At 37.8% G+C, this 26883-nt stretch overlaps 2 protein-coding genes across 4 annotated transcripts; both read left to right on the forward strand.

Annotated features, from left to right (window-relative positions):
• Positions 1 to 622: 622 nt before the first annotated feature.
• tmem256 (transmembrane protein 256) lies at positions 623 to 11498 on the forward strand. Of its 3 annotated transcripts, none has more exons than XM_081353443.1 (5): positions 623 to 883; positions 8760 to 8865; positions 9040 to 9077; positions 9964 to 10044; positions 10994 to 11498. In XM_081353443.1, exons 2-5 carry the CDS (start codon positions 8784 to 8786, stop codon positions 11135 to 11137), a joined length of 345 nt encoding a protein of 114 aa, XP_081209569.1. In that variant the 5' UTR covers positions 623 to 883; positions 8760 to 8783; the 3' UTR covers positions 11138 to 11498. The 3 variants fall into 3 exon arrangements, with proteins under 3 accessions (XP_081209569.1, XP_081209570.1, XP_081209568.1); XM_081353444.1 differs by lacking the exon at positions 623 to 883 and adding an exon at positions 7957 to 8238; XM_081353442.1 differs by lacking the exon at positions 623 to 883 and having other exon boundaries at positions 8576 to 8865.
• A 3175-nt stretch (positions 11499 to 14673) lies between these two features.
• Positions 14674 to 26415, forward strand: tmem102 (transmembrane protein 102). Its single transcript, XM_081359452.1, has 3 exons — positions 14674 to 15004; positions 15603 to 15808; positions 22637 to 26415. The coding sequence occupies exons 2-3, from the start codon at positions 15613 to 15615 to the stop codon at positions 23998 to 24000; spliced, it is 1560 nt and encodes a 519-aa protein (XP_081215578.1). The 5' UTR covers positions 14674 to 15004; positions 15603 to 15612; the 3' UTR covers positions 24001 to 26415.
• Positions 26416 to 26883: the final 468 nt, after the last annotated feature.

Raw genomic sequence — 26883 nt, forward strand, 5'->3', positions numbered from 1 at the left:
TTTTACGACCCACTTCCCCCTTTCCACAGTGTGAGCTTCAAAGACATTACTGACATTCCGATCGCAACAGAAAACCCGCTCTGAATCACACACACACACCAAACCACTCTGAAACTCCTAAAATACAAGTTACACACACACGCATGAATCATTATCAAAATGTTTTTATGTAGTTTTCTTGTCTATGGGTTGTGATGGGATAAATTGAGATATTTATGCCCTTCTGCAGATGTAATGGACACGTGTGTTGATACATTTGAGATGTATCTGTTTCATTAACTGATATTAATGTCGGGTATGATATCCTACGGATCGTACTGAGCTTCTATATACAGAAATATAAACTATATTCCGCACAAATGTTTATATTTCTAGACATAATGTGGTATTAAAGTTTTAATGCATTTTTCTGTGTACGATCAGAAGAGGCGTTCCTTCACAAACAATGAAACGCTCCCGCCTCAGAACCGAAAGATTCCATTGGGTCCCGTCAGGAAACAGGGCGTTACCCCGCGCTGCTTTAAAAACCACAACACAAGCAGACGCCTCTCTCTCTCTCTGCTCTCACACGCTCTCACCCTCGTGACTCCGAACTCTGAACTCTGCACTCTCACCCCTCCCTGCACCACGAGCAGGGAGAGGGGACAGGGCCTTCACCAAACGAACCGCGGATGTAAAAATCCATTCTCGTCCTGTAACCAAGTTTTCTCGCCCTTCCCGCACCGGGAAGAGACTTCCGTACCTCTCGGTAATGTTACATTCAGTGAGTTTTTAAGAACTTCACGCGAAACGCAAGCCTACAAATCGATGAGACACGGTCCAGCCAAGATACGCACGTGGTCCCGAAGCCCAGCTTCACACAGACAAAGGAACAGAATCGCAAGTAACGTATAAAATGATCTCTCTCGAAGCGGATTCACAGTTGTCTCTTAAAAGGTTCTGTTTGTGAATTACCATACTTTCTCCCTCACTTTCTTCCTATTTTCATTCTGATCAAGTCATGTTTATGTTTGTTTGTTTAAACGTTCGTGTGTCTTGTGTAATTTTACGTACGTAGATTAGCCTATATTACTTCCTATATGCATATAATCCTTTGTGTGTCATTTTTTTTGATTAAATAAATCTTTTATACTTTGACTGACTCTGTGTTACAATCCCACCAATGTAATTGTCAATGAAATTGCGATAAGATCTGGCTACTAGCTCTTTATTTTGATTCATAAACCCAGCAATTTGCATCCACGGCCAGGAGAGAATTTGTCTGAGGTTTGATAATATAAATATTCCTTCTTAACTGGTATAATCAAAGTATTCGCTGGTCGAATGACTGATGAGAGACCAGTTATAGAACGAAATATTTTTGATAATTAGCAGGTAATGTAATAGCATATGTGAAATTTATGAATTATGACTATGAGTTATGATTTTAATATTTCCCCAAATTTGAATATTGCTTGAGCTAATATTTCATATATGACCTAATTACGATTGTTACCAATAAACTCTTACAGCTTTCAGCACCTTGTTGAATCAATGCCACGTAGAATTAAGGCAGTTCTGAAGGCGAAAGGGGGTCAAACACAGTATTAGTATGGTGTTCCTGATAATCCCTTAGGTGAGTGTATATGCCTCAATTGTAGGACACTTAGACATGTCATAAATGCAGCATATTTTGCATATTACATTTTTCCCCTAATATATAAAACTCTATATAAATCAAAAAATATTGATAACTTTGGCTTTTTCATACCATAATAGGGTAATGTATCCTGTGAGATGCAACTCATAAAATCCAGAATATATCAAAAATACCTTTGGAAATGTTTTACTTAAGTACAGACTTTACTTTATCATAGTATGATGATAAAAGCGACATTAATTTTTTTTTTTTTTTTTTTTTTTTTGCTGATCATTTTCCACTCTAGCCTTTTAGGGTTAAAGATGCTCAATCAAAAGATCATAATATTTTGGATGACTAGGGAAACTTTTAATTGCAAACATTCCTAAGGCATTTCTAAGCAGGTAAGCGCTACAAGCCTGTTCATCACTGAAATTTTCCAAACGGAGCTGGTGGATAAATCCTGTCAATTTGCATGAGTTGCCTTTGAAGCCGGATGGTGATGAGCCTAATGAGCTTTGCTAATTACTGTGCTGATCACTGTCTTGCTGTCTCTAACATCTTTCTATTTCACACTTTGACTGCTAGCATACTTTGTGCAAGCGGTGCATTCTAGTGCTTAGAACAGAGTACATTACTTGAATCTCCGATGCACTCGGTGTGCATGCCTTAATCACTAGCATAATTTAAATGGTTGTGAAGGCCAGCTTTTACAGGAAAGGTTCTGAAGATTTAATTTTTAAAAACAAATTTCCATAAACCGTCTAAATCTTCCAAACATATCTTCTTACAAAGCCTCTGAGGCAAAGGTTAAGGCTGTTTTCCTCCAATTAGCTTATAAGGCTTCCAATATTGCATTAGAGTAAACATGAATTTCTGTTGTTTCGACAAGTTGAGGGGTGAGTCAAAAGGATTTTCTGTTGTAATTAAAGGGATAGTTCACCCATAAATGAAAATCCTGTCATTACTGACCCTCATATCATTTCAAACCCGTAAGACTTTCATTCATCTTCAGAACGCGAATGAAGATCTTTTTGATGAAATCTGAGAGCTTTCTGTCCCTCCACTGACAGTCTACGCAACTACCACTTTGATGCTTTAAAAAGTTCATAAAGAGATTGTTAAACGAATCCATATCAATTGAACACGATCACTTTGATGAACAGATTGAATTTAATTTTCTCGTGTCACGCATCACGTTTGAGCTTCAGCAAGAACCAGTGAGGTTCAAAATTTGGACTAAACCGCTCAGTTTTGAGGTGTCAAAGTGTCAGTTGAGTAGCTGTCAATGGAGGGACAGAAAGCTTTCAGATTTCATCAAAAAGATCTTCGTTTGTGTTTGGAAAGTAATCAATGACAGAATTTGAATTTTTGGGTGAATTATAACTTTAAGGGTTCAGGGTTCAACTTCTGTGGTTCCCATGAGCAAAAATGGCATTTTTTACAAAAGAGGAAGAGAAGCAATTCCTCACAGAACCAACACTATTCGTTACAACAACAATTCGAAACAACTAATTGTTTGGACAAAAAAAATTAAATACAATTCTGTCCCACAAAAGATGAAAGTTGAACTTAGCAGTGAAAATGTTAGCAGTGAGAAAGATGTGGCATTATAGTATCATATGCAGCCAAGAAGCTACCATCCATGGAGACAGTCTATGGATTCATCAGCTTCGTTTCCCACCACTGAAGTTTAAGAAACAGAAGTTGGTGTGGTATTAAGCTCAAAGCCCAGAGTCAGAAAGACAGCCAAGTATCTATCAACAGCTTGATCCCTGCTGATAACGGTATCTTCTCTTGCTCTGACACTCCCTGACTTGGCAAAAGTAAGAGTTAGAGAAACTCACAGTGCATCCTAAAGCCCTCAATTCCCACATAACCCGAAAAAGCTGATCTCAGACCAAGGCTACGCCAATCACTTTAGCCGTGTGCTAAAACAATCCACTGATTCGGAATCTGCAATTGGCGCCATGTTGTTTCTTCTGCAGAACTCATGTGGTTCTCTCTCTCAAACCCGCTGTTGCTGGAGGTCAGGGTTTTCTCCAGAACTCTGCACGGGCTCTTTATAATTTAACAGCATGCAGGGGGCTGCTTCCACACACCTGCTGCACTCACACACAAAGAGAGAGTGAGCGAGAGCCTCATTTTTGATCTATTATTGAAGCTCTGTATTTGAGAAAGCTGTCTATGTTGAAGGATGAAGATGTATGCATGTGTTGTGGAATTCACAATGCTGAGGCTGTCTTACAAAGGATGAATATATTTCACATGTTGCACATGACAGTAAGCACTTGTTAAAACAGAATTCATGCATGTGTTCAATGTTCATACACTCTTATATGAAACAATTCTGTTTAACCTTGAAGGGTTCTGTCAGGTGCTTCATTTATAGAACCATTCAGAGTTTCCATTCATGGGACCATTCCATGGGATCAGTTTAAATTCATTATTTTGTTTCAATTCATTTTTTTTATTTTGATTACATTTTATGAATAAAAAAAAATATAACCCATTAAACATGCAATCGTTAAAGACATTTCTCCTTATAGAACCTTTTTGGCATATAAAGGGTTCTTAAATGGGGTTTTCACACCTGGCTCGTTTGGAGGGTTTGTTTCATAGCCTGGTTGATTTTCTCCCTTAGTTCGGTTCGTTTAGGCATAAACACTGCAATCGCGCTCGGATCCGCACCAAAACTATCAGTCCAATCCGCAATCTGACCCAACGGACCAACAAACTAAGCAGTATCATAAAAAACAAAGGAAAATGTGTTATATAAAAAACACTAATGTCCGATTCTGATTCTGATTCCGTTTTTGTGATTTACATAAACAGATTTTGGTAGGCCTTCGCTATGAAATGTTGACTTGTGAAAGCCAACCGAACCAAGAGCAAAGAAAAAGATACAGGTGTGAAAACACCCTAAATTTGAGTCAAGAACCCTATGGTTCTATACAGAGCCCCATCAAAACGTTTTCCTTCTAACAGTGTAGAATCAAAGTAACAGTAGAATAGAATAGAATAGAATAGAATAGAATAGAATAGAATAGAATAGAATAGAATAGAATAGAATAGAATCCTTCTTCACACTATTTTCTTCTCCTGGAGAACACAAAACAAGATGTTTTGAAGAATGTTGGTAACCAAACAGCTTTGGTTACCATTGACTTCTATTGTGGACAAAAACAATGAGACATTTCTCAAAATATCTTCTTTTCTGTTCCACAGAAGTCATACAGGTTTGGAATGACTTAGTAAAAGATTATTGTAGCATGTTTTACAATGAAATACTATTTCAGGTTTAATCCTATGAATTACTTACTGCTTCTTTGCAATTGTTTGTGAAATTTACTAGCAATTTCTGAGTGATTTTTTTTTTTTTTTTTCATTTTGAGTAAATGACAGAATTTTCATTTTTGGTGTAAATTATCGCTGTAAAGTATACATCTAAAACATTGTACTGTTTTGTTATTGTAGAAAGATGATTATAATGTGATGGCAGCATTAAAAAAAGCAGATTTGCAATAGAGGACATCTGTGGCTTGATCATTGTTTCTGAAGGTCTAAGTATGCTATAGCACTGGTCTTGTTTGTGAGCATCTGTATAGATTCTGAGTTTTTACCAAACAAAAATGACCTTGCTTGCCAGTTGAGGATTCAGATGAAACCTGGCAAACACACGGACAGTCTGTAGGAGGAATTGCTTCAATGAAAACTGCTGTTTGGTTTAGAAAGCCTTGACAGAGACAGCCACAATGCATCAAGTGCATGCGGTTTTAATACTAGAATGTTTCATGGTTGTGCTTGTCATTTCATCTAGTGTTAGTGGCTAAACAGCGCAAGCGAGAAAACAAAGCCATTTAGCTGGAACAGACTGCCTCTTAATGTACACTGAAACACTGTACAACTCTCTGCCTGACTGCCTCGTTCCCACACGAGCACAGAGAATATTGTGCAGCCTATTAAGAGAACTGTACATGTTAGTGCAGGATTTACCAAGCAAGAGTATGCAAACTAGCACAGAGATAAAGCAGACACAAGCACACAAATAGATCACCAGCACTGTCAAAGAGGTTTATCTACGAGTGGATTTGCCTACATTTTGGGCACCAGATCTCCCAGTAAAATATCAAATCACCTACATCACGGGGAGCAGGCGACAGCCCGAAAGAGATGAATGGCTTATAAAACATACTGTAAAAACTGTTTGTGTGAGTGTAATGTTTAGGGGATAGCTGCTATCTGCATTAAAACAACTGTTGGTTTAAGTTTATATATTTTATCAGCATAATGTATCTGCTAGTTGCAAAGCTTAATCATTAAATACCATTTTGATATTAAAAAAGTAGAAAAATTATATTTTTCCTGGTGAGTTTGTCAGCTATGTTAGAGTATGCCACTACACACACTGATTAAGTGCAACACTTTCAGTGACTCAAATATTCAATGGCTTTGGTCTATTCTGCCATATGTACAGTGATTAGAAAGACTTCTAAGAATTCTCAGCATGGTCACTAAGGATAATAACATTTTTTTTTATCATAAATCTACTTTAAAGATCATTTAGATACCATGTATGATAGTTGTGGACATAGTTAACATAGTTAACATAGTTAAGAATGACAGGTAACATAGTTGAGAATGACAGGTAACACAGTTGAGAATGACAGGTAACATAGTTAAGAATGAAAGGTAACACAGTTGAGAATGACAAGTAACAGTTGAGAATGACAGGTAACAATTGAGAATGACAAGTAACGTAGTTGAAAATGGCAGGTAATATAGTTGAGAATGACAGGTAACATAGTTGAGAATGACAGGTAACAGTTGAGAATGGCAGGTAACAGTTGAGAATGACAGGTAACAATTGAGAATGACAAGTAACGTAGTTGAAAATGGCAGGTAATATAGTTGAGAATGACAGGTAACATAGTTGAGAATGACAGGTAACATAGTTGAGAATGACAGGTAACATAGTTGAGAATAGCAGGTAACATAGTTAAGAATGACCGGTAACATGGTTGATAATGACAGGTAACAGTTGAGAATGACAAGTAACATCGTTGACAATGACAGGTAACAGAGCTGACAATGCCAGGTAACATAGTTAATAATAACAGGTAACAGTTGAGAATGACAGGTAATATAGTTGACAATGTTACCGTTTTGCCTCAATTTCGATGGCAGGCCTTGTCTGGCCAACCAAATGGTATTTTTTTGATCAGGTTAACTTCACATTTTAATTTTTAATTTGAAATAAAATCATAAAAATATTGCAAACCATACCCAACATAGTTGACGGTCAATTAATGTACTCCTTGACGTTTAAGTAATTGTAGATAAAAAATATTTATATATTTAAAAATATTTAAAAATATAAAAATATTTACCATAATGTTTTCAAAATATCTGAACAAAATTACATCATGTGATGCCGGTCACATGGTTTTGGGATAAACCATTTTGAGTTTTCAGGGGGTGTTTGGTTGTAAAAATAAAATGTCTTTGAAAGAAAATTAAATTTAAATAATCTATTTTTCTAAAGTATTTAGAATGTAGAACAAACTTTAATACAGATGATCTTGTCTTTTATATTTTGTATCCATTGTTTTGAACTCAAGTCCCATTCACTTCAAAAAGCAGACATTAAATTTAAGGGACATACCTTCAAGCAAAATTAAATTATTAAAATAAAATATTGGTGTGAGACTATAGGATCCATTCTCTTAATAGATAAAATATGATATTTATGAAGAAAATTGTTAGAAAAAATTATAATTATCATCAATGAGCATCACATGTAAATAAATACATAAAAGCAATGATTTTCATATTAGAGAGGTAATATTTTAATAAGAAGGAACAGCCTTCCTGTAGCTCAAACAGTAGAGCGTTGGTGCCAAGGTCATGGGTTCGATTCCCAGGGAAAGCAAGAACTGATAAGAATGTAAATGTGTACCTTGAAATGCAATGTAAGTCGCTTTGGATAAAAGCGTCTGCCAAATGCATAAATGTAAATATTGTCAACCCCAAACCCCTCACACAAAATGTGTGCATATGGAACATACATAAATTATGTAAATGGTTTAATTGACTGCAGTCAGAATGTCTGCATCCTAATTTATCTCTAGACAGTAAATTTAGGGTCCAAACCTAAATACTTGTGTTCTTTATTAATTATTTTGTGTTAATTACAAATTTGAACCAAAGCTTTGTTTGAACTCAAGGATAGGATTTAAAAATTTCTGCACATAAAGGTCTTAGTTTTGAAAGCCAACAGTCAAAGTAAAACAGCGCCCCTCACTGGACACTAAAAGCCCATGTGTTTGATTCACTACACTGAGAACTAAGAAATTGTAAACAAACTTGAAAATGGTCTTTATTCCCCAAACAGGAGCACAGAAAAAAAAAAAGTATAGTTTGTAACTACCAAAGTATAATTGGTTTTAAAGCATTATGATTAGAATTGCACAAGCAAGTCTTGTGTAAAATTTATAGAAATGTGCACGAACCTATAAACCAGCAGAATTAGATTTAATAACCTTTTTGAAGTGAAATGGAGGTTTATTAATAATTCATACGAACCACATTATGCAGTGCAGTGGCTGTCGGCGTTCAAGGTAGTGCACTTGTTTGATGAAACAGTGAGTTGGGGTCACAGCATTCGCTTGTTGGGGCTTCAAAAGAATATGGAGTTGCATACCTAAAAGGAAAAAAAAAAAAAAAAAAAAAAAAAAAAATTATATATATATATATATATATATATATATATATATATATATATATATATATATATATATATATATATATATATATATATGTATATGTTTATTTCGCTTAAGTGTTTCTGTGACCTTGACTGAAAAAAATATATATTCGCGTCGTGTAATATTTTACACAAACTCATAATTCCATTTTAATTGTAATACTTACAATATCGTGTTACGTAATGTGTTTGATCTTGACTTGATCTCTGTCTTCAATACACCTGAGGAATAAGCGTTATCTGAGTGACTCACGTGATGTGCAACTGTGCTGTTGGACGCCATCTTGGCTCAACGCACGCAGTTCCGAGTGGATAGCGTCATTCTTCCTGTTAGATCCATAATGACCTCAGTTTCCTGCATGTGTTTTACACTAGTTGTTCCCAGGTTATTCTCGAGTCATGAACGCTGCTTCAGTGGTCCAGAAGCTGGCAGGAATATCTGGAGCTCTTGCAGTCGCAGCAGGTGCTTATGGGGCTCACGGTAAGAGGCATTGTGTTTTGTTTGGCTGACGGGACTCTTCAGACGATTGCTGCGTTATGAAGATTAAACATGTATTGCACGACTGGGCACCAGGCAGGTCGAGCGTGACTGCGCGCACATGACCTCAAAGTTAAGCTTTTCTGCTACTCTTTCTTGTGTTTGTTTCTTGGATAGGCTTCCGACACGGTGAAGCGAGTGAATACCAGAGAGAAGTGAGTATATTTGGCTATTTATGTTCTGTGTCTTTGTCACATTGTTCATCTTGCATAAAGTACTATCTAAAAAACAAACTGTTTTTTTTGTACGTTTGTGTACGCCCATTTCCACATTTTTTTGACTCCTTATGACTTAGTATTTCATAATTTAGATATTTAATTTCAGTTTTGTCTTAGTATTATACTTTCAAGTATATCTTTATAACTTTATCTCATAAGAATGACCTCTTTTTATTCATTTGGCTAGTTCTGTGTCTGTCACATTGTTCATCTTGCTGCAATTGTTATCTAAAAAAGAAATCTGATTTATTGTGTCTGTGCACAGTAAGTCTTTGGTATGCCAATTTCTGCCACATAAAAAATAAAAATTGCTTTGGTAAATCACCTTTTATTTATATAGCGCTTTTTACAATACAGATTGTTTCAAAGCAGCTTTACAGCTTGACAGGAAAATATCAAAATTATTTATTTATCTCAGTAAATCACAATTATGACGTAAAAAGTCGACATTATGATAAACAACCTTGACATAAGTGAAATCTTTTTTTCTTTTTACTGACTTAATATTTCATAATTTTGATATTTTATTTAAATTTTGCTGTAGTATTGTACTTTTAAGTATGTCTTTATAATTGAATCTCATAATTATAACTTTTTATCTCATAACTATGATTTGGTATCTTATAATTTCAACTTTTTATGTCATATTTTTATGCTTTTTTGTGCTGAGAATACATAGATACATTTATTTTCACTATGTAACCCACATTATTAACAGCTAAGGCAGAGGCATCATTATGAATGTGATGCATTATTTATAGTTATTATTCAGGACAAGGTGCAACGCAACAAAATGACAGTTCTGCTCTTTGTGTGTCTTCAGTTGTATGATACAGCAAACACGTACCACTTCTACCACAGTCTGGCGTTGTTAGGAGCCGCTCGCTGTGGGAAACCAGCTCTGGTAATCACACCTCTCATCCTCATTCTTATTATAACATAAACAGTTTCAGCTACTTATGATAACTACTGATATCATTGAGATTAAGACAGAAATTGAGTCACCTAGCTTTCTAAAAGTGTCCCAAATTTATCTGAATTCATCTTATGTATTATATCCCTTACGTCTTTCATACCCGTCAAAGATATGGCTTTCTGGAATATTTGTTTGTGATTCTTTGGTGAAATATTATCTAATGATTCTAATCTGCATAATTGACAGTTATCTCAGGAAACCGATTTCCTAATAGAGGTTTAATTTCTCTTGTTATATCCATCTTCGGTCTCATGTTTCTAATGTTATTAAATAATAGATAACTAAAATCAATATGTCATGTCCATTTATTCATTTATATGCCAAGTAGCCTTGTAAAAAGTCATTATTATAATATAAAATAAATCCCTTTAGGGACAGGATGATACAAGTCCCCTGCACTATTCTGTGATAATAAATAAATAAAAATCATAATTCACCCTCCTTTCTGTGAAACAAAAAACGAATAATTTCATCAGAATTCATGGCTACTTTTGAATGGCCATCAATAGAGATATAATGATATCAATAAAATATATTTGCTTTGTGACCATGTCTGCATACATTATCAATCTATCCTGTTGAAAGCAGCACAGCTGCAATTTCAGCAATCCTATATGTCACGGATCTAATAATCTCGGATACGACATGTATGTAGACTGTATGATGACGACACCTGTTGAATGGTAGGCTACGACGCAATTAATATAGAAGAATAAAACGTCATCAGCATGAGCTAGTGGTGAACAAACAGAGCAAGATGAATCAAAACCCAATATCATACAATGTGTACCGGGCACGAAGCAGAGTTTGTATTAAGAATTGAATGAACATCATAAGGAAGCGATCACGTAAATAACACTTTTTTTCTCTCCTCAAGGCGGGTGCAGTCCTCCTCTCTGGCATGGGCTGCTTCTGTGGGCCGCTCTACCACCAGGCCTTAACCAACGACCCCAGCTTCAGCAAGCTGGCACCAATCGGAGGCTCGTTGCTCATCGTTGGCTGGGCTGCAATGGCTCTTTGAACCCTGTGCTTTTATGTTTTCAGAGATGATGTTCTGTTTTGTCATTTGAACAAGAAAAAGAGGAGATATGGGGTGGCTGAAGGAGAAAAAGGGTGGAGAATTTCACATCTTATCTAAAACTAAAACCCTTTTCAGTCACATCTGGAAAGTGATGATAAGGCCTTGGGATCAAACGTAACTCTTTTATTTCCCTCCACACTGTCACAGGCATCTTTATTTTGTCAGCATGGGAACAAAAAATACTTTTGAGAAGCTTTCCTTATTACCGTAAATGAGTCACACTCTGGGTTTCCTCATGTCTTGAAAGCGTTTGTACATATGTTTCCTTTGTTTGAAAAAATAAAGCTGTCTGAGAAGTTGATTGCCAGTCTGACCTTCTGATACTGGAGGAAATGTCTCTCTCCCAGACAAACCATCTCGATATCCGTCAAGCTTTTGATCCTCTATGTGTGACAGTACAAAGCAGTTCATTACCGGCAACCTCACTTTTAGGGCTTCCAGTGTCCAAACTTATCTTTATTCAAATGAAAAGTGAAATCCAATGAGGTTTTAATTCCAAGGCCTGTGTCTGTCAGCACACAGCTGAGTTGGGAACCTTTGAAAATGACTTTATAAATCCTCAGGTCAATTTGCAAGGGCAGCTTCATAAGCCAACTATATTGCGGAGAGAGGCTTCTATTGATGCGGCACGTCCCAGTAAAGTGATCACACCACTCGTAAAACCCTGATTAACTCGAGCTATTAGAAGACCAGTGCAAATCAGGGCAAGGCAATCAAACCACTTTAGTCTCCTCATCACCGCGCCGATAGAAGAATAAGACATTTCTCTGTGCTTGCAGATAGACCGAATGACATTCATGCTCATATTTGAAGGACTGAACAATATAAAGGCGTTTTCAGATAATTAGCGTCTCTGGAAAGGTTACTTCGTCGTTTCCTCTTCCTCCTCCCTGACATTTCAATAGCACTGGGAATTCCACCAGTTGCTCATTACTGAAGTCAGATCAGAGTCGTCTTGTTAAAACCCATAAAGGCGTGCACATGGCGCTCTGCTTCACGAGGCCGTGTTAAGTGTCTCCTCCCCGGCTCTGTCTGGATAGATGCAGCCAGGAAAAATCGATGTTTAAAGCAGCCAATACATTGCAGTGGCCCTGTGGTCATTCGGTCGTTAAATTCTCATCGCGCTTGAATGATCTTTCGGCGTTTGAACCAGCAGCGCTGTGGGCAAGCAACTCCGTTTCACTACAATTGGGTAAGCGGTCAGTGAGGTAGGTGTTGTTAATTGCGACTCATGGGAGTTGAAGTCTCTCTCTGTCGGTATTCACATGGCTTCGCTTCCTCCCCTGAACGCCAACTGACATTTCACACTTACCCTCGCTTGTGTGGGCAGTGCCAATTCATTCCCCGGTCTGATTTACCGTGACCTCGGTTGTCGAAAGAGATGTCGTCTGAAGGTGTGGGAGGTTATGATTTTTCCGCTTTGAATGAAATGCCCCCACACACTGACATGATTACCCAAACTCTCTCTTTCCCGCTCGCTTTTCTAGGCGTCAATCATCCCAGAGAAGAGTGTTAATACAATTTCGCTTCAACATGTCAGTCTCTATACCCATGAAAAGACCATCATTCTTTCTGATGTGCTGCTTCAAAAGCTGTCACTACATTCTTCAATGTTAAAAAATCTCATTCGAAACCCGGCCTTTTTTTTTTGCGTGCGTGAAAGACAAGTGGATTGTGTCGATACAAAAGCTTGATTAAAGCGCTGAATGGAGAAGAGTTTTGTATTATAAATGAATATGTAATTAAATGCGCATTAGATTACTGGGTTCAGTTGTTAATTAGAAGGTGTAGAGCTGCTGGAGAGAACGGAGCTGAAGAAGTGAAGAATTAAAAGCGTCTCGCTGTCTTCAGCCTCCGCCGTTTCTTGTCAATTATCTGCACTGTCAGCCTCTCAGATGCTGCTTCAAAGGGGAGGTATTTCAAGGTAACACCGCAACACAACGGGACGCTTTTGATCACTCTTCACCTCCTGGAAAAAAGACTTGGAGCTGAGGAGAGGTGGAGTTTAAAAGCTGCCAGGGGAGCATTTGACTGGATTCATGGTGCCTGGCTTTTCAAATTGGGTTCCCTCACACTAAAGGGCACTATATATAAACTATTTTAGGTTGCAGACCAGACCTGTAAAACAAAATGCTACAGGCTAATAGTGGGTAGTAAAGGATACATTATCAGTTAAATGTAATGCATTTTCCAGAGAATTTTTGGGTATCATGACGATTTAATTAATTAGTATGTATTTAATTTCTCACATTTTTGTCCTTATAATTTATTTAGGAGCGGGATTCCACTTTAAAGGAAAACAGCCAACAGCTTTTTGTTTATATCACAGCTCAGTCTGAGCCTTTGAGCTCAGTAAAGCCGCAGTTTCCTCCTAATCGCTAACCGTTTCTCCTCCTGATCTCCTCCACATCGCTACATCACAATACAGCATTCTGTGCAGAATTCAAAATGTCTGAACAAGTGACCAATTTTAGCTGCAGCTTCAGTGTGTATTTATAGTGCGGGGGGGCGGGACACTTTAGATTCTAAAGATCATTTGATTGGGCGTGAAAATCTGATGAGAAGCTGAAGTGCAGAGTGATGTCATCAAAATCATTGAGAGACTAAGGCTGCATCCGAAATCGCATACTTCCCTACAATATAGTAGGTGAAATACAGTATGTGACAAGAGTATGTCCGAATTCACAGTACTCATAAAAAGAGTAGGCAAAAAGGAGCCAAATGAGATTCTGAAGTGCACATACATTTTACTATTCCATGACTCAGGCCACGGGAGAGGATTTGTGAATGACAGTGAGGTGATGCAACTGACGCTGGGAGGTCACATAATAATGACAACATGGCAAATGTTTGTCTGGATTACATTCATACTACACATAGTATTCAGAATAAGTATAAGTAATTTTGGACGCAGCCTCTGTTTTTAATGCTATATCTTTTAAATGTGAATTTTGTCATTGTTTTGGAGCACAGTAGTTTATAGATAACACAGTGGTAGGTAACATATTCATACTAAAAGCCAAAAAATTTCGATTTCATGGGGACTTTAACACTGATCCTTTCTAGTCTTGCATCAAAATATAAATATAAACTGTATAATATATGTTTATATATATATATAAAAAACATATATATGAAGAGTTCAGATGCAAAAGCCTCTAAGTGCCATCTGAAATTTTCTTCTAGAATGACCATTTTTATCAAGCTCGTATATTTAAGTTCAGTAATTTCACTTAAATGGCAATAAAGATTACCTATTAATTGTCATAAAAGTGAAATTATTGAACTTAAATATATGAGCTTGATAAAAATTACCATTCTAGAAGATAATTTCAGATGTCACTTAGAGGCTTTTGCACACACACACACACACACACACACACACATATATATATATATATATATATATATATATATATATATATATATATATATATATATATATATATATATATATATATATATATATATATATATATATAACTGTATATGATATTAAAAAACATTAACCAATTAATTAGACCAGCTATTGTTGTGAGACATAAATCAGTGCAAATAGATTACTATCCCTTATACTGTCATTGCGCCTAATCATGGTCAGGATAGACTTGTGTCCCTTTTAAAGTACTACTAATCCCAAGATTCTCGGAGGTGGTCCATTATTTCCGGGAAAAGTGTTGCCAGTGGGAAGGTGCGAGCTGGGGGACCTGTTGGAAATGACGGGAGCTGAAATCCTGTTTCACTAAAGAAATCACAACAAGCAACCCGGGGTCTAAGGCAGAGAGCACCGAGCCAGCGGAAAACAGGGTGTGTGTAAACTGTAAAGAACAAGTGTCATCGCTGAATCTTGAGGTGTTTTAGCTGGTTAGCACGTTAGCTCGCTCCACACCTGCTAGTCGGCTCATTTGGGCTGCTTGACTTACACGCATCTCAGTGGACACATGAAACAAACATATTCCCCCTCATACAGCACAAGTCATGGGGAATTCTTGTTTAGATGACATATTTCAGAAGTCTCGTCATGTTTATAATAATCAACTGTAAAGCTGTTTCGTTGGAGACATTAGCTGGCTAATTAGCTATTAATCTGCCCACTGACCTACATTCCGCTACAGTCGCTATGAATAACTAACCTGCGTGTCACTATTTAGGTGTTATTAACAATTAATAAATAGTTTGGGTAACGTTAGTTGGTAGTACTGACTAGGACTTAAATGTAACGGTTTTGTTTCCTTATCAGCGGTTTGGTGTGTTTATCACTTAGTTAATGTCGATTTTTTTTTTTTTTTAGTAACATAATTTAATAATTATTTAAATGTATACATTTAATGATAATCTTTGACGTTATATTGATAAGTGTGATTATTTTGGGACAGTTTGGTAATATTGTAGTGATTTCTCTCAGGTAATGCTCAATGGAGACGCTCATGAGTGCTGTCACTGCCGTGGCGCCGGTGAAGCGCGTGCCCGAGGTGGACTTCCGCTCGGGCACGACGCTGGAGGAGCTGTCGGCGCAGGTGCACGCGCTCGTGCTGCTGGAACAGGGAGAGTTCGGGGACCAGACCGCGCTCGAGGTCCACACGGCCAAAGACTTCATCTTTAATATGCTGGGTGAGAAGAATACCATAGTGAACACACTCACTTAAATGTATAATAAAAACAACACTTTGATTCCCAGAGAGAGAGAGAGAGAGAGAGAGAGGGGGGGGGGTCACACCTGGAAAACCCCACATTATGAGGACAAAATGTCCCTACAAAGATGCCAATATCTGAAATCTTTGTGGGTGAGAGGAATATGATTGTGAACACACATACATACACATGATATAAACAACACTTTGATTCCTTGTGAGTTTTCATGAACCATCATCTCTCTCTCTCTCTCTCTCTCTCTCTCTCTCTCTCTCTCTCTCTCTCTCTCTCTCTCTCTCTCTCTCTCTCTCTCTCTCTCTCTCTCTGTGATGGGTAGGGTTAGTTTAAGGGGATATTATATACTGTACAATATAAAAATCATTACGTCTATGGAAAGTCCCCATAAAACATGAAAACACAACGTGTGTGTCATATTACTGCTGTAGCTGATTAGATAAAGTGAGTACAGTAAAACCACCCTGGTGTACATTTAGGTATGGGGATTTTTTTTTTTTTTTTTTTTTTAATGTCAAATTGCTGCGTTCAGGATGTTTGGAATGAAGTCATACTCATCGAACTCTTCAAACCAAGTGTGTATTTGATAAAACAGATGAAAAAGACTGAAATATGCCATTTATTTAAGGTATATTTTCATTGGACTCGGCTTGATTTCTCCTGGTCTCTGAATCAGATCTTGACCCGAGTGAAGCTGTTTGTCCAGTAGGTGTCTCTAGTTCTCCTTGGTTGTGTTTTTCCCTCTGTATTTCCCACCAGATCTCCCCAACACCCCTTTCTAATCCCTTGCTCTCCCGTCTCCACACACACAAACACACACACAAACTAAATGTCATCCTGTTTTGTATGACATAAGTGAGGCAGAGAGATTTGCAGGACTGTATTGTTCTCTGAAAACATCACTGGAGCTGCTTCACATAATCCTGTCAAACGCTGGATTTGCTGACAGTTTCTCTCTTTCTCTCTCATTCTACTTTTGTCTTTCCCTCGCCTGCTGTTTTTTTTAGCCATAGCCTGTTCTCTCCTCCGTAGGATACCTTTTAGCCTGTAGCTCTCGTCTGTTTTAGTTTCATTTGTTCCATTGTTACCTCTGACTCATCCAGTCATTATTTTGTTTGTCGTTTACTTTTGGACCTTTGTTTACTGACATGGAAATGGATTTTTTTTTTTTTTTTTTTTGCCATCCTGTCAGTGCAACGTTTATATTTCTTTTTGCCTGCCTCCTGTTGCTTTCTTCCTTTTTAACCTCTTGATGTTCAGCCAAAAGCTTCCTACTTATTTTTTCCCGTTTGCTGTTTCCATCTCTCACTCTCTAAACATATGCAGACATTTTCAAAGCGACATCCATCACACACCTCCTGAGAATGATAGATAGACAGCTTGTTATTTTTACGCCAGGTAGGGGACTCTTCAGCATTCATTTAGAGTATTCTGCCTCCTTATATACAGTGTGATTGGAAAAACTGATGATCCACTTTTGTTGACCCTTATCTTTCCATGAGAATTTCGATGTTAAGACGCTTCAGAAGACCTGTATGGATTCTTATAGTGCAAGTGTGGCACTGATCAATTAATCATTATGATTTCTGTTTCCACACCTCCATGACCTGCAAACATTAGCATACCATCTGCACGCCAGCCTCTAGACTCACTACAATCCTGCCAACATATTTCTCCCAGAGGAGCTTATTAAACTGAAATAGTGTTAAAAATGTAAAGGGCAAAAGGGATCATTGTTATTGTAGAAAAACTAAAAAAGACACCCTGCATCAACGTTCTGGTGTGAAGGTCACAGGCTCCCGGAAACAAACACCAGAAACAATTTTTATGTCGATGGGTCATTCGCTAATAACTACGTACACTAACGTATTTATACGCACATTTGACCTATTAATGAAAACTGCCTAATTAACATATGAATTTGTTCTTAACCTCGTTCTAATGTTGATGAATTTGGAGTGTTTTTAATGTATCTTTCAATGCCACCAAGAGTATTTTTCCGTAAATGTAGAATACATTTTAAAACAAAATTCATTGATGAATCATGATTTGTTTGTGAAAACGTTCTTACGCAGATTTTGCGTACGCATTCTTAGTGAATGAAACCCAATGTTTTAGTCCAACTGAAATCCTACCAGGCCATTTTCCCCCCTGTGAAGTCAGACTTAAAGTCGGCATGAAACGGAAGTTGAGATTGTAATTTTTTCCTTGTTGTGACGTATATCCGAGTGAAACGGCTTCTGAAATTAGAAAAAAATGTAGGGCGGGGCTTGATTTCGTCCTTCGGGAATTGATTGGATCGTTGGAGGTTGGGCGTTGCAAACAAAATGGAGGCAGATTTGAATGCCAGTTTACATTCAGTTGTGGAGGATTTCTCTCCACCGGACTCCCCACCGTTACCCTCCCATGAAGGATTTTTTATTTTATTTTATTATTCCCGCGAACCAAGATGAGTCAAGTCAAGTTATCAGCCTTATTAGACATTCTCTGTTATCAGTCAAGTTCACCCTCGAGAGCATCTCGATTATAGCCGCACCCTCATCGGCTCTGGCCGCACCCTTTCGCCATGGCACGTGACCGAAAGAGAAGAGAGGTCGTTTCGAGGGGGGAGGGAAGGGTAATGTATTTGATTAAAGATTATAAGGGTACATGAATTTAAAAAAAATAATGAAGTGCACAGACAAATCATTTATAATAAACACTACAATATTACATATAAAAAGAAGATTTGTCAAATTTGATTTCATGCCGACTTTAATGCTGGGTATATGTCAGGTACAATACATGAACATTTTTGCTGTAAACTAATGCTGTAAATGCAGTTAGGTACTATAGTATTAAATATTGAAGGTTGAAATCTACTGATTTGTATACAAACACTTATATTATACACAAGGCAGATTTTATAATAATAATAATACAGTTATAATACTAACCTTATAATTACATAATCATGTTTCTACTCCAGTTAGTTTTTTGAAATATATACATTTAATATATACATTTAAATAGTGGCTGTCATAAAAACTTGACGGATTTATTCAAACATAGGCCTACATTAAATATTGAGGAACAGTAAAAAGAATATGTAATATATTGCATATATTTATCAAAATGCTCCTTTCTAGAGTTATTTTTCTAGCTGAATATAGTGTTTATGGTCATTTAATGGCTTTTCTAAGGTAAATGTAATAATATGTGACATTGTTTGCAAGCTGTTTTATTGACGTCTTTCCACGGTTAAAACACAGATTGAACGATTACATGACATGATACACTTAAAGGGTTCATGTGACGGTTCTAAAAAAGAACATCATTTTGTGTATTTGGTTTTATGCAGTATATTTACGTGGTTTTAGGTTTAAAAAAAGTCATTATTTTACACAAGCTGTACATTATTGTTGCTCCTCTATGCCCCGCCTCGATTTTTACAAAGCTCATCGTTCTGAAAAGCGCGGTGTGCTCTGATTGGCCAGCTATCCAGTGCATTGTGATTGGCCCAGAAACCTTAAGCATGTGACGGAAACGTCACACCCGTTACCATGTTTTGGACATCAGCTCCCAAAGCAATAATGACAGGTGTCGGCACTATCACTAGATGACCAAGCTGATCGATCAACTTTTCCAGCACGACTGGACCAGATCGTATCAGATTGGTAAGGTTTTATTTCATTGGGGACATAATTACTAATTATAATGACTTATACTTTCTTTTAACGCGTTGGAAGAGCCAGAATGTACATGCAAATATGGAATTGCTTTTTAGAATCAGCCTTTGTGCACAGCCGGCCTTGTACTCTCGCAGGTTCTGGAAACAGTCCTTCGAAAAATGCGAAAATTTGAGTTTTCTGTTCTAGAACAGTGTTGTAAATAAAGCTTAAGCACTGTTTTCCAATTGTCTTCTTTTGGAAGGCCAAACAAAGTAGTTTGGCTTTCACGACGAAAAACACTACGTCTCCACGACATGGCGGCAACAATAATACAGCGCAAATAAAAGTTACGCCTTCTTTCTTTGCGTATACATTTGGGCGGTGTTATGAAACTCTGTCCCCACAGACTGACGTCGATTTGTGGAGGCGTGTTTGAACGAAGCGTTTTAGGAAAGTGTGGCTGAGCCTTTACTTTTATAAGGAATATCTCTTTAGGATTGACACTTTGAGCTTTGTAACTCTGCAGATCTTATACTTGCACTAACAGCTACATAACACACTAAAGAAAAAGGAAAGCATGAAGTCACATATGACCCCTTTAAGATGTACTGTGTCTTTCAACACCTTCAGATGTTCATTCATGTTTATTCATGCTGTAACTAGTAAAGCGGAAGAGATCTCGCCTCGTTAAAGAGCAACAAAATGGTATTCATTGTTTGAATTTCATAATGAAATGGACAGAATTTGAAATCTGAGACTTTGTTTCATATCAAAAATAACGCACAAGGCTTATTGCGATTTGTTGGATTGGAGCTACAGTGTTCTGTTCATTCATCAATTGAAAACAGCATAAACTAAAAGATCGATTCTTTGGATTTAAGAATCGATATCAGTTCATCAAAATGAGAAGAGTTTAAAATCTAGAAATTATCCAGCATATATCGGACACTGATCGTGTATATGTCTGTGTTATGTATTGCTTGGACAGACAGATTATGTAACATCATTATAACTGTGCATGAAAACATTCATCTTGTTATTTAAATCCACAACGTTAAAGTTATTTTTCCTTGGAAAAAGTCACAGAATGCAGTAAGTGTCCTGTAGAGGTGACTCAAGTCCAAACTTCAATAGGCCTACATTATGTGTAACTCATGCTTTGACAGCAGTGCATGTTGGGCTCTGATTTATGACTGGTAAATGCGTATGCTAACCAGCTTCCCTTTGGCATCTGTCATGCTGAGTGATGTTTTGTATTGAAGGCATTATTCTGTTTTTGTTTTAAAGTGGTCAATACGGGTGACCGTATGAGGGAGTGATGAGTGAAATGCACCTGGTGCTGATGGCTTCTCCCTGTAGGGAGTGATGGACATAATGAATTCATTATTTTTGCATGAACAAACGGGTAATTAGTAAAGCTATTGCTACTTGTGTTGGACAACATGATTTGTTTTAACACCCCTAGAAAAGACACCAATTATTTTCCTTATTTCCCTTGTGAAGGATCATCTTTGGATTATGGGTCATTAAAGCACTATTTAGAAACACATCCATATGGCAGCTATACTTAGTATTCAGTAATTGTCCTCCTCTCAAAGCATCTTTTTATTAGTGGATTGAATGTAAATGAAATGAATGTATGTGCTAAATAATTCTAAAGAAATGTGTATTGACCAATTTCTACCTTCATAAAATATTAAAAGGCGAGATGTTTGTTTTCATTAAAGATTCCACTAGAGATTTGAAATGTTCATTTTAAAGAATTTAAGGAGCAACGGCTTGAATTGCAAAACAGTTGAGGGAGACTATAATATCTTTCCCTCTGAATGAGCAGGAATTATCTGACTCAGACTGAGAAGAGGATTAGGGAGATTTCTGTCATTTTAGGAATAGCATCATCTTCCCCTGTTTCCCTCCCTTCCTTCCTTCTGCTTTTGTTCCTCACTCACCTCAGAAACCAATTATTTAACTAATACTGCATATTAAAATATGTGACCATGGACCACAAAGCCAGTCACATGGGTAATTTTTTTAAATGAGATATATACATCGTCTGAAAGCTGAATAAACAAGCTTTCCATGGATGTTTGGTTTGTTAGGATATGACAATATTTGGCTGAGATACAACTATTTGAAAATCTGGAATCTGGGGGTGCAAAAAAATCTAAACATTGAGAATATCACCTCTAAAGTTGTCCATTTATGTTCACGATTGTGCTGCATTCACTCACAAAAATAAATGTTTTATATATGTACGGTAGGTAATTTACAAAATATCGTCATGGAACATGATCTTTACTTAATATCCTAATGATTTTTGGCATAAAAGAAAAATCGATAATTTTGACCCATACAATGTATTTTTGGCTTGTGCCACAAATATACCTGTGCTACTTGTGACTGGTTTTGCGATCCATGGTCACACACACATATATTTTTCAAGATTGTATTCTCAGAGGTGTGTTTCTGGTAATATGATTTGTTTGTGACAGTGTCAACTGCAAGAAAGATTATATTCTTACAGATTTGAAGGTGCATTAAGCGATTTCTGAGAAACAGTTGATATTTGAAATCGACACCCTAACAAACACAGCCCTCACTTCATTGCTCCGTCCCCAAAATAGCAAACACTAGGTTTGGGAATTAAAAATCAATTCCAATTCTGGAATCGGATACATGTTATAAAATAAAAAATTTGATTCTGCTTATGAACTCCTGTGTGTGCTTTTTTAATGTGGTTTAAATGTGGTTTTCAACCATTACAGCACAAGAAGACACGAAAGAGAACCCAATTCGGCAAAAACAGCCGCTTCCCATATCGTGCACAAATGCTGAATTGAGTTCTCTAATGATAATAATAATAATACAATAATATTTACTCTAATAATACAGTTATAATACTAACTTTATAATTACATAATCATGTTTCTACTCCAGTTAGTTTTTGTTATTTTATTGAAGTTGTTTATTGATGCTCTTGGGGTTGGGCTTTCAGCATTTTAAGCTTAAATTGTTTAGAACTGTGATAACATTGCCCTCTTTTCGAACTCCTACCCATCCTATATCTACCCACCCCTCCATTTGTCTTTTTAAAGACGGGTGATATTACCTCTTTATTCATGAATATTCTTCCTTTTCACAGGCCTGGTGCAAAAGGTAGACAAACGACTACCGGTTGCCAATGAATACCTGCTGCTATCAGGTGGGGCCAGGGAAGGTGTTCTTGACCTTAACCCGGAGGACCTAGGTGACTACGCCAAAGGCGTTGACTATGATCTGGACTTCACTCTACTGGTGCCTGCTCTGAAATTACATGACCGCAATCAGCCTGTGACGCTGGACATGAGGCATTCCCCACCATGCCATTCATGGCTAAGCCTGCGCCTCTGCGATCCCGCGATGCTGATGCGTTGGCGTATCTGCTGTCAAGACGAGATTAATACAGAGAATAAAGATGTGGAGGATGAAGAGGAAGAAACTGGCGGAGTACCAGGCTCAATCCCATCACTACAGCATCCTCAGTCATTAGATGGGTGCTACTTCTCTCCGTTGTTGGTTGCCGATTGGTTCTGGAGTGTAGTTGGGACAGCGGTGGAAGACTTGCGGAGGAATCCTCAAAGAGGGATTCCTGTTCCTGATCGTGTGGAGCGTAATGGCCCTTTAACAACGCTGATTCTCACTGCAGGAACTAGCCGTATCCTCTACGACTTGCTGCCAGTGGTGTCGTTTCGTGGCTGGCCGGCCGTCGCACAGGGCTGGCTCACGACCAACCATTTCTGGGATGGTAAAATAACGGAGGAGGAGGCCATCAGTGGGTTCTACTTGCTCCCATGTTATTCTCCAGCTGCAAGTCCCTCAACCAGACCTGACCGTGAGTGGAGACTTGCCTTCTCCCGCAGTGAGGTTCAGCTAAAGAAATGCGTGCCCTACCCAATGGCACAAGCCTTCCAAGCGGCTAAAGCTGTATTGTCAAGACTGTTAGCTCGCCCTCGCACCGGCCTTAGCCTCTACCACCTACGTACCTTGATGTTTTGGGCATGCGATCGCTTGCCGACCAGCTTCCTTAGCTGTCCAGATCACGAGACACCTGCACGGCTCTTCCTTGGTCTTCTTGATGACCTGTCTCACTGCATTCTGGGCAAAAACTGTCCCAATTACTTCCTACCCCAGTGCAACATGCTAGAGCACCTCACGGATGGCGCTGCCCTGTTAGTTGCGCGTAAACTTGCACATTTACGTTCTGATCCTGCAGAGCACTTGAGAGCTGCTTTAGAGCAAGCGCAACAGGCATGCCAGCTCAAACGAGAGGCAGCGGGAGCTGGGAGCAATGGGCATGGGTTATCATCACCTAGCCACGGATATGGTGCAGGATCACCACAGGATGACCGGCTAGCACAGCGACTACAACAGCTGGTGACGGAAAACCCTGGCAAATCGATTTCAGTCTTCCTCAACCCAGATGACGTTACACGGCCTCATTTCCGCATTGATGACAAGTTCTACTGAGTGGACTGAGCTGGTTCACACGCTTCCCAGGGTTCAGAAACCCTATACGACAGAACTTATAACGGACATGGTCATGTCACTGTGCTTCTGTATTGAACCAAATTGTCTCCACTGTGTTTTTTTTTTCCATTTGTCTCGCTTTAACAAGGCTGACTACAATCAAAGCACCTGCTTGATGCTCCCATGAGGGTTTAACAGGTGTCGCAAATGTCAGGGAGAACAGAAGTAACCGGGGAAGGATAGTTTTTTTTTTAGTTATGCGACTTGGATAAAATCAAAATTCAGTCACATCCTGAGGAAATCCCCATTGATAGACTGCACATCAAGCAGACTTGATCCAATTATAATATTCTGTAGAGTTTGAAGAGTTTTAACTCGCTACTTAGCACTACTGAGAATAGAAACTACTAATATTTTCTACTGAATGAGGGCAGTAGAGCTGGAAAACCAACTAGGCCAAGGTACATCATGATGAAACCGAATGCAATGTTTTGTGTGTGTGGAGAAGTTTGCGATTATTGATCACATAAACTTCCCTTTCTTTAGTCTGTCAGTTATCCTGCTTGCTCCCTTTCTCAGGTACTTTTTAATTACTTTCTTTTAACTGGCGAGTTTTGAGTTTTGACCACAGTCAAAAACAATATGAGTAGAAAGATAGAAAAAGACAAGGAATAACTCGCAAATCCAGGTCTTGTCCTTTATGTATAAGAAGCTGTTGTACAGCCCGTAGAAACAATCTTTTTGAAACAAATACTGTTTGAAGCTAGTTTTCTTTTTTTTTTTTTTTAAGTTATATGCCGATGATAGTATATCAAGTATCAGAGACCGTTTTAGATGCTGTATAGAGATAGGTTGTACACTGATTGATGCTAATTGTGTATCCTCTGATTGGACTCTAATCTACACATAAACAGTTCGTGTTATAGTGTAAGGGCTTTTCTTTGTCAATCATTATTGCATACGTTTGAATAAAAAAGTGAAAGTTAGATGTTTAGAGAGAGATCTAGACTGGGCAACAGAGGTTTAGAGAAAGGATAGAAGGAAAGTCTAAAGAGACAGAGGAGTGCGTCTCAGTGTTTGTGTGTGTGTGTGTGTGTGTGTGTGTGTGTGTGAAAGGATCTCAGCATCTCACTCCTGCAGATTTGCATTGGTAGCTGTGGTAGGCAGAGATGGATGGAGAAAGTCAAACACGACGTCCACTGGATAGATTAGGCCGAACCAATGGGACTCATGGGATCGCAGACATCTGCTCTCACTCGCTCATTGTCTCTTTCTGTCTCCTTCCTAAATCCTTCCCTCTTCATCGGCCTCCATCTCTGGCTGTTCTTTATCCATCTCTACCTCTTCGACCGTGCTCAAGGATTAAAGAACAATATTACATGTGTATTCAGCATAAATCGCATTAGCACCCTGTGGGAGTTGGCAGACTATTCATGTGTGCTGCTGACATGGCTGCTGCGCATATACAGAGCAATCAGTAACAGCGTTGCCTTTGAATGATGGCAAAATGGCGAGGAATAGGCTTTTTCTAGTGGATTTGTTATTCCAGACATGCTACTGAAAAGAGTTTGTGTAGTGTTGCACATGGCACAGGTAGGCTACTATACATATATCTGCTGTATGCCAAGGAAAAGACACCAAAGATAAGTTTTAAAGACTGATTGCTTAGATTAAATGTCATGCGTCATGAAGGAAAGTGGATGCATATCCATTGTAAATTGTCAGGGTTTGACACTGTATACCTTAAAAGGCCTATTTAGTGGGTTTAAATATTGTGAAATGCTTGAATCCATATTTGTAATGCTATTTTCAGTGTATTATGACCGTTGTTTAGCACAATGCCTGATATCAAATTAACAGTGGTACTATGCAACATTTCTGAATCAACTCTATGAATGAGATATTAAGGCCTGCCATGCCTGTGAAAATTACCAAGAGGGTTTTATACAATGATTGCATTTGGGAAAAATTAATGTTCCTGCTGCAGGGCATGATGAAATGTTCTGAATGCATTTCAGGTAAATATCTGAAGAAAGCCAAAGCACATTCATTTTCCTTCCCAACTTTTTTTTAATAACTTGGTCCCAGTGTTTATTTATCTGATAGCGTAGTCCCTCTGGCCATGCTGTTGTGTACAAAAGAGTATTTTTGCTCTTGAGCAATGAATGTAAACAACATATTTTACCTCTTAAATTAATCAAGTCACCTACTTAAATTCCCTGAATGGAAATGAAATGACGCATATTTAAATGGTACCAAATATTTATACATTTTCATATCACTTCTCTATTGTGCCTCAGAAGGCGTTTCTTTTTCTTTTTTTATTTTCTTTTTTTGTGAGGGGATTGACCTCATTTCTTTTTGTGCAATTCTATGTGATGCTGGTCGTAGCATGAAATAAAACATTACATCTATATGGAGATATGTTTATATTTGATATCTATGAATGTTGCTCATCTGAAACTTTTGAAACAAGACATTATCTGTACTCTAAAGAGCAATTCCAGACAGTCTGGTTAAATGTATTTCTACATTATATAATGAATGACTTGGTATGATCATATGCTGACTTGACGTGATAATCCAAAACCAGATGATTGACGTGCAATGATGAACTCGCATTTAATAAACACCAGGAACCATCATAGACCAACACCAGCACAAAACGTCACAAGACAATGAACTGGAAATAACTGAGGGTTTATACACAGGATGATAAGGGGCTGATGAGGTACAAGTTTGTATTATAGGAAGAAACCCAAATAAGATTCAGAATTAAAATGCAGAATAATCCTATACAAATAAGGCCCGTTCACACCAAGGACGAAAAATACAATGATAAAGATGAAGTTCTAACACCACAACTATAACGGTAATGGCACA

The sequence above is a fragment of the Scardinius erythrophthalmus genome (assembly GCF_964197995.2).
Source record: "Scardinius erythrophthalmus genome assembly, chromosome: 2".
NCBI lineage: Eukaryota > Metazoa > Chordata > Actinopteri > Cypriniformes > Leuciscidae > Scardinius > Scardinius erythrophthalmus.

Bases quoted from the DNA above. Each gene is read 5' to 3' on its own strand.
- tmem256 (XM_081353443.1), top strand. From the start codon at position 8,784: ATGAACGCTGCTTCAGTGGTCCAGAAGCTGGCAGGAATATCTGGAGCT. The intron at 8,866-9,039 runs GTAAGAGGCATT...TTTCTTGGATAG, and splicing joins AGGTGCTTATGGGGCTCACG to GCTTCCGACACGGTGAAGCG. The intron at 9,078-9,963 runs GTGAGTATATTT...GTGTGTCTTCAG, and splicing joins CGAGTGAATACCAGAGAGAA to TTGTATGATACAGCAAACAC.
- tmem102 (XM_081359452.1), top strand. From the start codon at position 15,613: ATGGAGACGCTCATGAGTGCTGTCACTGCCGTGGCGCCGGTGAAGCGC. The intron at 15,809-22,636 runs GTGAGAAGAATA...TCCTTTTCACAG, and splicing joins CTTCATCTTTAATATGCTGG to GCCTGGTGCAAAAGGTAGAC.